The sequence below is a fragment of the Lepidothrix coronata genome, unplaced genomic scaffold, assembly GCF_001604755.1.
Source record: "Lepidothrix coronata isolate B3197 unplaced genomic scaffold, Lepidothrix_coronata-1.0 Scaffold272, whole genome shotgun sequence".
NCBI lineage: Eukaryota > Metazoa > Chordata > Aves > Passeriformes > Pipridae > Lepidothrix > Lepidothrix coronata.
In genome coordinates, this window is record NW_016690452.1 from 681,354 (window position 1) to 693,666 (window position 12,313).

General features: G+C 47.4%; 1 protein-coding gene across 3 annotated transcripts in view; it reads left to right on the plus strand.

The window, feature by feature from the left end:
- CTDSPL2 (CTD small phosphatase like 2) overlaps positions 1 to 8,201 on the plus strand; it is a 14,805-nt gene extending 6,604 nt beyond the window's left edge. For all 3 annotated transcript variants that reach the window (XM_017836243.1, XM_017836244.1, XM_017836245.1), the window contains 8 exons: positions 838 to 916; positions 1,206 to 1,317; positions 1,613 to 1,699; positions 2,971 to 3,033; positions 3,128 to 3,207; positions 5,140 to 5,266; positions 5,582 to 5,677; positions 6,184 to 8,201. In XM_017836243.1, coding sequence (XP_017691732.1) covers positions 838 to 916; positions 1,206 to 1,317; positions 1,613 to 1,699; positions 2,971 to 3,033; positions 3,128 to 3,207; positions 5,140 to 5,266; positions 5,582 to 5,677; positions 6,184 to 6,249 — 710 coding nt within the window. In that variant the 3' untranslated portion in view covers positions 6,250 to 8,201. The remainder of the gene's footprint in view (positions 1 to 837; positions 917 to 1,205; positions 1,318 to 1,612; positions 1,700 to 2,970; positions 3,034 to 3,127; positions 3,208 to 5,139; positions 5,267 to 5,581; positions 5,678 to 6,183) is intronic.
- The last annotated feature ends 4,112 nt before the right edge of the window (positions 8,202 to 12,313 follow it).

Consider the following 12,313-nt stretch of genomic DNA (forward strand, 5'->3'; position numbering starts at 1 on the left):
CTGCTGCCTGCCCCATCCTGCTGCCTGCCCCAGCCCTGCTGCCTGCCCCTGCCCTGCTGCCTGCCCCTGCTGCCTGCCCCTGCCCTGCTGCCTGTCCCTGCCCTGCTGCCTGCCCCTGCCCTGCTGCCTGCCCAGCCCTGCTGGGAGCTGCTGCCTCGCCTCAGCCTGGGCCACACGAACACTGCTCGTGCTGGTTTTTATGGTTAATGCACTAATCTGGCTCGTGCACCAAAGGCACAGTTCGGGCAAGACTTGTCTGTTCCTGGTGCAGCTCGGGTGGTCTCAAAGCATTTCCTCACATGGAAACAAAGGTTCCAGAGGAAAAGTGTTTCTGTGAGCATTGAGTACCCCCCTGCTGAACATGCACACTCTGGGCTTGCTGATCTCCAAAGAGAAATGGGCTACATTTTGGTATCTTATATTAGAACCACGTGGTGAATGAGAACCACACAGACCCTACACACAAATCCTGATAAACTGTCCGTATTTCCTTCAAAAGACTCATCATACATCTTTTTTTTTTGACAAAAGTTGTAGCCATAAAATGCAGTTTCTCTGTGGATGGGCAGCATCAAATCCTTAACAGTTCCCTAAACCCTGCCCAGACCCTCAAAGCTTTGGGGATGGATAGTTTTTGAAGGCTCCTGCCAAGGAGGTAAATGTGACTTCTGAGCAGCCCCTGGGGTGGGAGGTGGGGCTGGGGACAGAGTATTTCACTGTTGCTTCTTCCCTCGTGTCTCAAGTGCACATTGTGGCTTTGAAGAACTGCACTAATAAGACCAGCTCTTGTGGTTTTTTGTTTTATTTTTTGTTTTGGTCATTTTCGTTGAATTTTAGCACCAGTATCTCCAGACAGTGGCTACTCATCAGCTCATGCAGAAGCCACCTATGAAGAGGACTGGGAAGTCTTTGATCCGTAAGTGCCAGTGTTTGTACTGAAAACACTCAATTGATCATTTTGGGTATTGGATTACCATATTTTAATTTATATTATTATATTAATTGCATCATTTTACTATTATGATAATGATATTAAAAATTATATATAAGGGCTCCAAAAGCCCTTAACTTAAAAAAATAATTGTATGTTGTTGTGGGGTTTATTTCCATTTAAAATACTTATTTCCTGTGCATCCTTAAATATTTCAAATATTTAGTTGACCTAAAACATTACAGTTTTACAGCAAAATCTGTGTTCTTTTCAGATACTATTTCATCAAACATGTGCCCCCACTAACAGAAGAACAGCTGAACAGGAAGCCAGCTCTCCCACTCAAAACCAGAAGCACACCAGAGTTTTCATTAGTTCTAGACTTGGTAAATATCTTTATAAACACAAACCAAAGCAGGGGGATGGGGCATTTACCTTATTTTGCTTGTGGAAATCAGTCATGTTTGCTTTAAACAAAAAGACTGTTGAATGTCACATAAATTTTAGTATTTTTAGTCAAAAATACTAGTTAAAGTAGTTAAAAGTAGTTTAAAAAGAATTAATAGTGGCAGGAATAGAGTGCTTGTTGTATTTGTCAAATACTTGCATCCTTTTTTAAAAAAAAATTACAGTTTTTATAATTTCACAATCTTTTCTTTCTTTTATATATTTTTTTAATAGGATGAAACATTAGTGCACTGTAGTCTAAACGAATTAGAAGATGCTGCACTCACTTTTCCAGTTCTTTTCCAAGATGTCATTTACCAGGTAAAAAGAAAAACACAAACCCGTTTACTTTGTGTAAGGTGGGAATCCTTGGGGTTCGTATTTGTTCTCATCTCGTGTAAAGAGAGGGAAGCCTGGTGATAAAGTTACACCTGTCTGGGGATGAGCTGTGGGTGGCACATTTGGCAAGAAACTTTGTATTCACTTCAGCTGTTCCCCTTGTCTTGCCCTCTGGTCACTTGGTCGTGTCCACGTAGAAATGTGATATGATTCAGTTCATGCACTACAACTCCTTGTGGACATTTACTGTGATGGGAATGGAAATTTAAGCCTATTCCTAAGTGACTGTTAAAAAAATTGATAAAGCTGAAATCACCCTAAAATGAGGCGGTTCAGCATCCTCCCTTCTCTCCCTGGATATTTCAGTACCTTTCCTCAAAGCTGTAGTTCTGTGTGGGCAATCTCTGAACCAGAAATAACTGTGAGCAGAGCCTGGGGCTGCTGTTTTTCCCCTTTGTGTTGTGACCGTGGGCTCAGGTCACGGCCAGGTCTGTCCAACACACACCAGGTATCACCTGAGGGTTGGCCCCAGGGACAGAACAGAGCCTGGGACGTGCCCTCACTGCCACCAGGTGCTCCAGGGCCCTGGGGCTGCAGATTTACAGAGGTGCCTCCCTGGGAGCCCAAATCCTGTATTTGGAGTTCAGTCAGAGGCAGAAATCTCCTGACTCGGTGTCTCTTTTGTGAGTCCACAATTTCTTACAGGGAATGATTTCTCTGTGTGTGCAGTTCTGTGCTGGTGGTATCCAAGTTTATGGAAATTTGGAAGTAGCTGAAGCCTTTTCCAATCCCTTCTGCCACCCCAGGCTCAGGTGTAACTGTGTTCAGGTGTGATTGTGTTCAGGTGTAGTTGTTAGTGGTGGGTAAGATGATGATTTAGTTCAGGTGCTGGCTCACGGTGTCCAGTGCTGGAACTGGTGCTGCCCCTCTGCTGAGAGCCGAGTCAGGATGTTCAGTCAAAGCAACCAGTTCCATTTTTAATTTAGAGACTGCTCAACTTTTATATTTTATTGAAATTATTTCTAATTCTGTCCAATTTCCCAATAGATCAATGTTATCATCTCACACCTTCACTCAGAGCTGCTCAGGCTGTGAGCCAATGGAATGTTGGTGTAATTAGGTTATAGTGGAAGTTACTATTTGCTGTTTATTTCTAATGCCCATTTTGGCCTCCTCTGTACCAGGTGGCACAGTGTGGGGTGGGGGAGGGCTGGAGGAGTCTCAGTGTTCACTAAAGCCCATCTCTGCTCCAGGTCTATGTCCGGCTAAGGCCGTTCTTCCGAGAGTTCCTGGAACGTATGTCTCAGATTTATGAGGTAAAACAATTGGACACTACTTTTGAATTTCACTTTTAAGTTATATCCACACACTTGCATGTCAAGTAACGACTTTTTCCCCTTCAATCCCCAGATCATTCTGTTTACTGCTTCTAAGAAGGTGTATGCAGACAAGTTATTGAACATCCTGGACCCCAAAAAGCAACTGGTCAGGTAAAACCAGAACATTGTGAACATGCCCTCAAGGACCAGCACCTGTACCTGCCCATCCTCTGTTAGGCTGGCTCATGGCAAATGTCCTCTTGAGGATCAGAAATGTGCTTTGGAACACACACTGCAAATAAAGGAAATTAACTGAATTAACAGATTACCTTTAAACTACTCAAAATCGATTTATTAACTATAAATTATGACTTGTATAACTTTTACAATCAGCATGCTGTTTGTTCATATTCAATCACAAAATCATTTGTCTGTTGGTTTTGTATTAGAGCTGGTTTGGTTTATCATTTCTCAGTACTGAGCTTTGTTGGGAAGTGATTGGCTTTTCCAGTTCCTTAAGGCAGAAAGAAATTCCGGGGGATGAGATTCTGTTATGCTCCCCTGGAAGGAGGACTGTACCTTAGGAAGTTGAAACCAAAGAGATTCTGCTCAGGGGTTCCCCCTCCTGGGGTGCCCCAGGTCAGGGAAGCAAACACCTGCCTGTTGGTGGTCAGAGCTGTGTGACCTGTACCCAGCATCTCTGCACAGCCCTGCTCTGCATCCTGGTACTGTATATTCTGAGGGAAACTGGATTTTCCTCACACACACAAGAAAAGACAGTGGTTTTCTCCATTGCTTTCACTCGGTGGCGTGGGCACATCCCAACTCACTTTTGAAGTGCAGGAAGTTAAGGTGTCACTGATTTTATCCAGGAACAGTTGTATTGTGTCTTGGTTTATGTGACATCCACCACAGAATCTCAGTCTGGGCCTGGTAACCTCCTTGCCACTGTGTAAACTAGACTTGGGAATCCTTTCAGTCCTTGGAATACCTGAGCCTGGCTGTGTCAGCGGGTGGGACGGTGGGCAGGAGGCACTGGCACCTCCAGAGCGTGAGCCTGGCTGTGCACCCGAGGTGTTAAACCCCCTGCAGGCCAGGACTGGGCTCATTCCTGTGTTAGGGCAGGGGAAGGCCAGTTAGACACAGAGCCAGCCAGGGTTTGGGACTGTGCAGAGCTGTCCCCGTGCTGCCCCAGCGGGGCTGTGGCTCCCGTGCCTGCAGCAGCCGTGGTGCCCGGGCTGTGCCCCAGCCCGAGGTGCTGCCAGGCCTCCTGTGACTCACCCTCTATATATAAATGCTGAGGCAGCAGCTCCTTCCCTCCATGGCAACGTTGGGAGCTCAGCTCCTGTGTGGAATTAAGCACACTATGTACAGCTTCTGAAAACTCCATTTAAAAATATAAGCAGCCCGGAAGGGACTGCACTGTCATAGGGCTGGGCAACCCCAAACCTGCCCAGTTTACAATTTATAATTCTGTTGATGTGCCATGAAATGTGAGTTTTATTCCTGCTGTTTTTTTAATCTGACTCCTTCTAGTCAATCCATCCATTTCTTCTGTCATGACTTACACAGCAGCAGATTAATTGGAAAGGAAGGAATTGATGGGATGTTTTGGCCTCGAGGCTTTTTTTTGAGCTACAATAACTGAAATAGGTTAATTGCCAACAGAGGTGTAATAGGAAAGGAAACATTTCTTGTGATACTTTGTGCTCTGGCACTCGATGGCACGGGAAGGCCTCATTCTGTGGGAGCTGGGACAGAGTAAAGGGATAATAACCCCCAATAAATTGGCTCCTGTGCAGCTCCTGGGGCATGGCACATCACTGGGGTGTTTTGGGTCCCTTTGTCGGTCTGAAAGGGATCAGAAAGCAAGAGCTGTTTAAATACACACACCCACAGAACTGGGTTAGTGCAAAATTACCTGAACTGGGCATTTTACCAGTAGAAAGCTCTAAAGTGAACGGGAAAGGAGCACAGTTCTTTAAAAGGGGCAAGGAGATTGGAAGAGAAGAGGTTGGGTAAGGCCTGGCAGAGTCACCTGTTCCTGATGCAGTGGGGATGTTGTCATTGACCTCATTAATTAGTGTCTTCCTTTAATGACAGACATCGACTTTTCCGTGAGCATTGTGTGTGTGTACAAGGGAATTACATCAAGGACTTAAACATCCTGGGCAGAGACCTCTCCAAAACCATCATCATCGACAATTCACCGCAAGCCTTTGCTTACCAGGTGAGGGGCTGTGGGCAGCAAACCCCTCAGGGAGGGCAGAGCTCCCTGGGGCAGCACACTGCAGCCCTGCAGCTGGACTCCCCTTCTGACTGAAGTCTGGGGCCAGTGAAACCCTGCACTTGGATCTCTCTGCTTGTTTAAGTTTGGGGCTTACGTTTGTTTTGAAGTTTACAGACCAAAACTGTGGGGAAAATACATGTTAATGAACTCTGACTTGGAAACATTTTTCCTCCAGATGCTATTTCACAAGTCATATTTGTAAATAAATTAAGTATAAATCATATATTGATGATTTTTTCCTTTTTTTATTTTTAGCTTTCCAATGGAATTCCTATAGAAAGCTGGTTCATGGATAAAAATGACAACGAACTCCTAAAATTGATTCCATTTCTGGAGAAACTCGTAGAGCTGGTGAGTGTTTCCTTTCTGTGGCTCTTGCCAAAAACGTCAGTGAGCTCTTTTAAGTATTTTCACATATTTTAAGGGTTTTGAGTCACTGAGATTTAGGCTGATGAGGGTCCTGTGTGTCCCTGTGTGACTAGGCTGCTGTGGGCTGGATTTTAGAGTGGGCACAGGGACGTGTTCACACAGCAAAGGGGGGACTGCTGGCATTGCTGGCTGTGCTGGAAACCAAGGGCAGTGGGGTGGGAACATCAGGGATAAGGAAATTGGGGGTCTGGGGACATTTGCATGACACAGTGCCCGTTGTTGGGAGTGCTGTGTGCCTTTGTTCTTGAAACAAATAAATTACCCCAAATCCTTGTGGGTGTTATGTAGTTATTTCTGTAAACCTCTCGAATGACATCATTCATTGCTTCTGTTTTGTTATATTAAAATAGGGGTGTTAGACAGTGAACCCTGTGAAAATGTGATTCCTGGCTGTGTTCATTGCCCTAAACCTGCACTTCTCCCCCCAGAACGAAGACGTCCGACCTCACATCAGAGACAGATTTCGCTTGCATGACTTGCTACCCCCCGATTAAAGCCTTTGCTCTCGCTGCCGAGGGGAGGAAATGCAGGACCCTGTTGGACTAATACAAAACATTGCCATTACTGTTGAAATTTTGCATTTTTGTACCCCGTCTTGCTTTTCTTATCTTTGGTGCCCAACACTGATCAAGGGTTACAGAAAGAGACTTTCTACACCTGAGGTTGCCGCCATCAGTACAATCCAGTACCCGCAGTAGGGAGGCTAGAACAGAAAAGGCTTTAGAACTAGTGCAACTCCAAGGAAATTTTTTATGTACAGGACATCTGCAGTTTATAAAGAAAATTCTGTTTCTGCCACCAGCAGTTTGACCTGTAGAAACACAGGATTTTATGATACAACAGAGATTGAAAATGGACTCGGATTTTCTCTCTGTTCGGTGCTCTAAGTGGGTTTGTAGCCACTTTTCTGTTACTTTTAAGATTCTCATTTCAACAGGAATGGCCAGTAAAAGTTGTTTTATTTTTCCTGTTAAGGTTTATAACCTTTTTACATTTTTGACCTGTATTAGATTAGAATTTCATTATGCATTCCTTTTAGTTGAGGCGCTTCATAGTTTTTCTGGAAATAGCCAAATTTTGTTAGTTTTTTATTAAACAGTTGGCTGGCCGTTTCCCTGCTTTGTCTGCCTGCATCCTGTATATTTGTTTAAAAATATTCTCTAGTTTTAGCCCACGTAAGTTTCATTTAGAAAGAAAAAAAACCCCCCGCATTTATATTTTCTTTCTGTAATATTCTACTGTAGTGGAAACCTTTTCAAAAATCAAGAGACTGGCTAGATAAGAAGATAAGAATTACTAATATTCCGAATCTTTTAAACCATTGTGATGGCACGTACTCCGGACAGAGCACACCTGGCAGCGGCCCCACGGATGGACAAGGAATACCTCACACTGTGCTGTGCATGGACCCGGCCAGGAGGAGGAGCGTGGTCAGCTGGCAGGTTTGCTGGGATCCCATTCCTGCTGCCTCGTTTGCTCCGGGACTGCCGTGCTCCGCTCAGTATTCCGGGGAGTCGGGCCTGGGCTGGGCACCCCTGTGACACTCCCGGTTCCAATCAGCCTCTCCCGGGGAGCAGCCCCTGGCAGGGCTCCACCTGCCATCCCAGTGGTTTCCCGAGGGAATAGGCCCCAGCCGTGGCTCCTAATGCAGCGCCCCGGAGGTGATATTTTTGTAACGGTGGGAAATCTGCTTTTCCGGAGGCTTTTTATGGAAGGTAGAATTTGTACAAGGTAGGAAGCTTTGCCTCTCGACTGCATTACCACGCCACAGGCTCGGACTGGTTTTGTGTAAAAGATGTCACAGAACGGCACTTTTTCTAAAGAGAAGTTTGCTATTTTGTATGCTTGATAAGAAAGTACAGTATTGGAAATTAAAGGTGGACAGCTGATAATTGAGAAGTATGTCAATTAATTTTTTATGTATATTACCTGTTTACTTGTACAATTTTATTGTACAAATTACATGCAGCTTCATTTTCAAATGAGTCCTTAAAATAAGGAAAATCTTTTTAGCAAAACATTTAATTTTTGTATTTTTGATTTTAAAAGGCATGAGTTATGTCAACTTTTTCCAGTGTATTAATGAAGATTTTAACTTTTCATCAGGTTGAGTGTTTTCTTACTATATTATCTGTTGTGTATGTAGCTAGCACATGGTGTCACTGAACTGTTAAACTTAGCATGTAGAGCAAGCCTGTTTTGTGGAAAATCCTTATTCATTAAAAACAAAATCATCATGGCAGATTTTCTGCAAAAAAGTGAAAACATTTGCAATTCAGAATACTGATTTTTTTTGTATTTAAAGAAAGGTATTTTGCTTGCAGGAAAGAAATACTACAGATTCATTTTAATGAGAATCTTTTAAATGTATTTATCTTTAGGGCATCTGGGCATCTTTACGCTGTTTGTCTTATGTCTTTATTGAAATAAAATGTACAGAACATTACCTTTACATCTGCTTCGTGCAGCCGTGTCGCCCTGGGCAGCCCTTCCTCGGGGGCTGTGCCCATGGCTCTGGAAGGATTGCTGGATTTTGGAAGTGGGCAGCTTGTGTTGGAGCTGCTCCTTGGTTTGCCAGCCCCTTGTCAGTTGTTCTTTGTGATGTAAATCTGAATTTGAGGGGTTTCATTAGTTTAGGGGCAAAGCTTTGTGTAACGGGGGGTTTGTCCAAATCTCTCACGTCACAGAGCTGCTGTGAATCCACTGACCCACCAGAGTGAGCCCAGTTTGGTTTAGTTCGTGGCCCTTCTCTTGTTGTAAAGGGTGTTCAGCTGTTCAAACAATGTCCTTGTCTCCAGGTCCTCTCAGTGGCTCCCCCGTTCCAAAGGTGCTGCCGGGCTGAGGAGAGCAGAGCCAGGTTAGAGCTGTGTCTGTGCTGTGCCCACCAGACCCGGGAGGGAAACCCTCCTGTCAGGGGGGGATTGGTTCTGCACGGCTGCACTGCCCAGGGGACAGACACTGCCAGGGGACAGGCACTGCCAGGGGACAGGCACTGCCCAGGACACACAGCCAGTGTTCCTGTGCTCCCGTGCTGCCAGCCTGCTGGGTGTCACTGAACACTGCACAGAGGTTCTGCCTTCTGCAAAATGTCCCTTCCTACAAATGTCAAACCCTTCTGGAATGAAGCAGTTTTAATGCACAAGTTTTATTTCTCCTGTTGTCTCGAGAGCGAGTTCCCTGTTCCTCTGCCGAGGGGCTGGGCCAGATCCTGTCCCCAGAACCCCTCCTGTGACCAGGGCAGGCTCAGCCACGGGTGTTACTGAGCCTTGAATGTCTGGAACTCAAGCAGTGCATCTGCAGCTGGGTCATTTATACCCATTTTATGTATTTTGGGGAAGTACACCCTATTTTCAAAGTTCTGAATGTTTTCTTTTGTGGTCTCTTGCTGGATCATGGTGATCCTGTGTCCATTTTCCATGTCCCCATGGATTCTCTTCTAGGTTGGAGCATCTTGGTTCTGGCAGCACAATACCACCTTTAGACCTATTTTGGCAATACCTGTTCAATCCTTTGTTTTCCCTGGAGTTTCTCTGTAGCTGGAACAGCCCTCACCTTGGTGTTGCTGCTTCCTTCCACCTTGGATTCACCCCAGCTGCCATTTTTCATTACTTTTGAATGTATCAGGAAGCCTGGATGTCTCGGGAGCGGAGCAGAAATCTCCCAAAGCACGAGTGGTGTCAGCCAAGGGCGGCAGGAGGACACGGATCAGCTCTGGGCAAAGCCCTTAAACTGCTGTCAAACCTCCGGGGGTGCCGTGAGCAGCAAAAGCCCTTGCAGAGCACGTGGTCCCCTCCCCAGACACTGCTCTGTCCAGTGCTGGAGTCACAGGGATGGCTGGATTGGTGCAGCTGGAGAGCATCGAGCCTGCTGGGAAGAGGGACCAGGATGGAGTGGATGAGGAGGAGGAGTGGGCACAAATCCCACCAGCCCAGCGGCAGGACAGCACAAATCCCACAGCCCTCGGTCTGGAACAGAGCCAAAGGGAAGGAAAGCTCTGCAGGGACACAAATACTGGGATTCTGCTGACTAAATACCCATATTCCCTTAACTTTCCTCTGGAGGTTGGAGCCAGGTGGGGGTTGGGCTCTGCTCTCAGGTAACAAGGGAGAGGACAAGAGGAAACAGCCTCAAGTTGCACCGAGGGAGCTTTAGGTTGGATATTAGGGAAAACTTTTTCATGGAGAGGGTTGTGCAGCCCTTGCACAGCTGCCCAGGGCAGTGGTGGAGTCCCCATCTCTGGAGGGATTTAAAAGCCCTGTGGATGTGGGTCAGTGGTGGCCTGGGCAGTGCAGGGGACAGTTGGACTCGGTGGTCTCTGACAAGGCTGTTCCAGCAGGAGCCAGGAGGAACCGATCCCTTCTGCTGCAGGAACGTCCTCCACTGTAAGTAGCACGTGCATTCCATGGCCTCTGTTCTTCCAGAGCAAGGACTTCGTGGATCCGAGTGGCAAAGCCCACGGGTGTGCCCTGTAGCTGGGACAGTTCCATGCTGGTGCCATTCAGCTCCTTTAAGCCCAATATCAAGGATAGATCCAAGAAGAATCAAAGCAATCCCAGTCCGGGCTGTGCTGTGGGTGTCAGCGGTGTGGGGAGACCAGCCTCTCATTCCAGAAGTGATTCCAATCCCTCTCGTGTTTCATCTGCAGGCAAAAACACTGCTTTGAGGATTTGAGCTAAAAGGGACATCAAAATCAATCCTGGGAATTGTGTAAAGCTGGAATGTGAAGACTGAGGGAGTTCCGCAGCGTCTGGGCCGGTGAGTGTGGAGGGTTTCCCTCCTCCTGCTCCTTCCTTCCCTGGGTCACTGTTGCTGCTTCCTTGGGCCAGGCATAGGCTGAGCCTGAGCTGGGAGCAAATCCAGCCAAAAACTGACCCCCAGAGGAGAAGGGGAGATGGAGGAGCTGCCCAGGCTGCTGGGAGTGGGAGGGGGGTGAGGGGTCACGGGAAGACAGTTTTTCTGTAAAAATAATTGTGGCATTGAGCTGGTTCAGCTGGAGAACAGTGTCACAGAGTCCCACGAGGACACTCAAGGACACTCAAAGAGTTGGTCACACCAAGGCCACAACATTTCAGCTTTGCATTGGAGGTTCCTGGAGTGGAGATCCTGGAGTGGAGGAATGGGAAGGAGCACAGGGGCAGCGGGTGCTCAGTGAGGGGTCAGACTGCTGGGAAAAAAATACCCCCGAACCCCCTTTGTTTGGAAGCAAACAAGGATGTTCTGCTAAGGAAGGACGTGGACACACCTTGTGGAGCACATCCCAATTTTGCTTGTCCGTGCAATGTAACTGTTTTGCTTTATTTTTTTGATACTTGCAAGAATGTCGTACCGATGGGCCAAATCTTGTAAAGTGTGATGGGAGGAGAGGTCCTGGGCTATGGATTTGTGTTTCCTCTGCAGTCATTTCTAGTCTATAGAATCAGAAAGATTTATATTGAATATTTATGCTCTGGCTACTGTTTTTATGATTTTTAGCTGATATCATCCTCCACTGAGACTCTGTTTTCTGCAAATCGAGACATTGCTCCTGTTGGTTTTCAGCTTTGAAGGGAAGGAATGGTGTCTATGTTTTACAAGCTAAAGATACTGGAGGCCAACAATGAAAAATTTCAATGTTCTGTGTAAATCCAAATCACTGGACAGTTCCTGGCAGTTTTGTGATTATCCCCACAGCAGCCTGTGAAACCATGTGTGGACTTGGTGAGGGTATAACTTGGGACATTGTTTGATCCATAGTTACATCTCTGTTGTTATTTATATGGCCTGGTAAACGGGGGCCAAGGAAGAAAGGATGATAAATTTGGAAGTCCTGTTTTTTCCATCTCATGTTTATCACAGTGTCAGAGACCACTCAATTGTTACCTGAAAGACATAAATTTATTGTCTTCAGACAAAATCTGGGAGCTGGCAGTGAAATGAACGGGATGAAGGGAACGTTCCCAGCTTTTCTCTGTTCGGTGTTATGTGACAGAGATGAAAGGAGGAAAACCACACCCCGAAGAGGTGGACAGACCGTGCCGGGGCGTTCTGGTGCGGAGCAGGAGCACGGGGCGAGCGTGGTGGCCGCGCTCCCGTCAGAACTGCGGCCGTGGCACAGTCCATGCCCGTTTTCAGAGGGCACAGAGGCAGCGCTGGCGGGGGCAGTGCCCGTGTGCCGGTCCCGCCCGCTCCCAGCCCGGGCTATCGGTGCCCAGGGGCCGGGGCGGCTCCCGCGGCTGCGGCCCCGCGATAGCGCCGGGACGGGAGGGGGGGAAGGAGCTTCCCCCGGGAGAGCCCCGCGCCTGCGGGCCCGGGGAGCGGCAGGGCGAGCAGGGATCCCGGTCCTGATCCCACCCCGTCCCTATCCCCATCCCCATCTCGGTCCAGACTCGGTTCCCATCCCGATCCGGTCCCGATACTGATTCCATCCCTGTCCCTGTCTCGGTCCCGATCCCGGTCCCATCCCTATCCCGATCCCGTTCCCATTGCCGATCCCATCCCCATTCCATCCCATTCCCACCCCATCCCTCTCCCCGCCGTTCCCGCCATGGCGGCGGTGGCCCCGCCCCGGTGGGCGTGGCC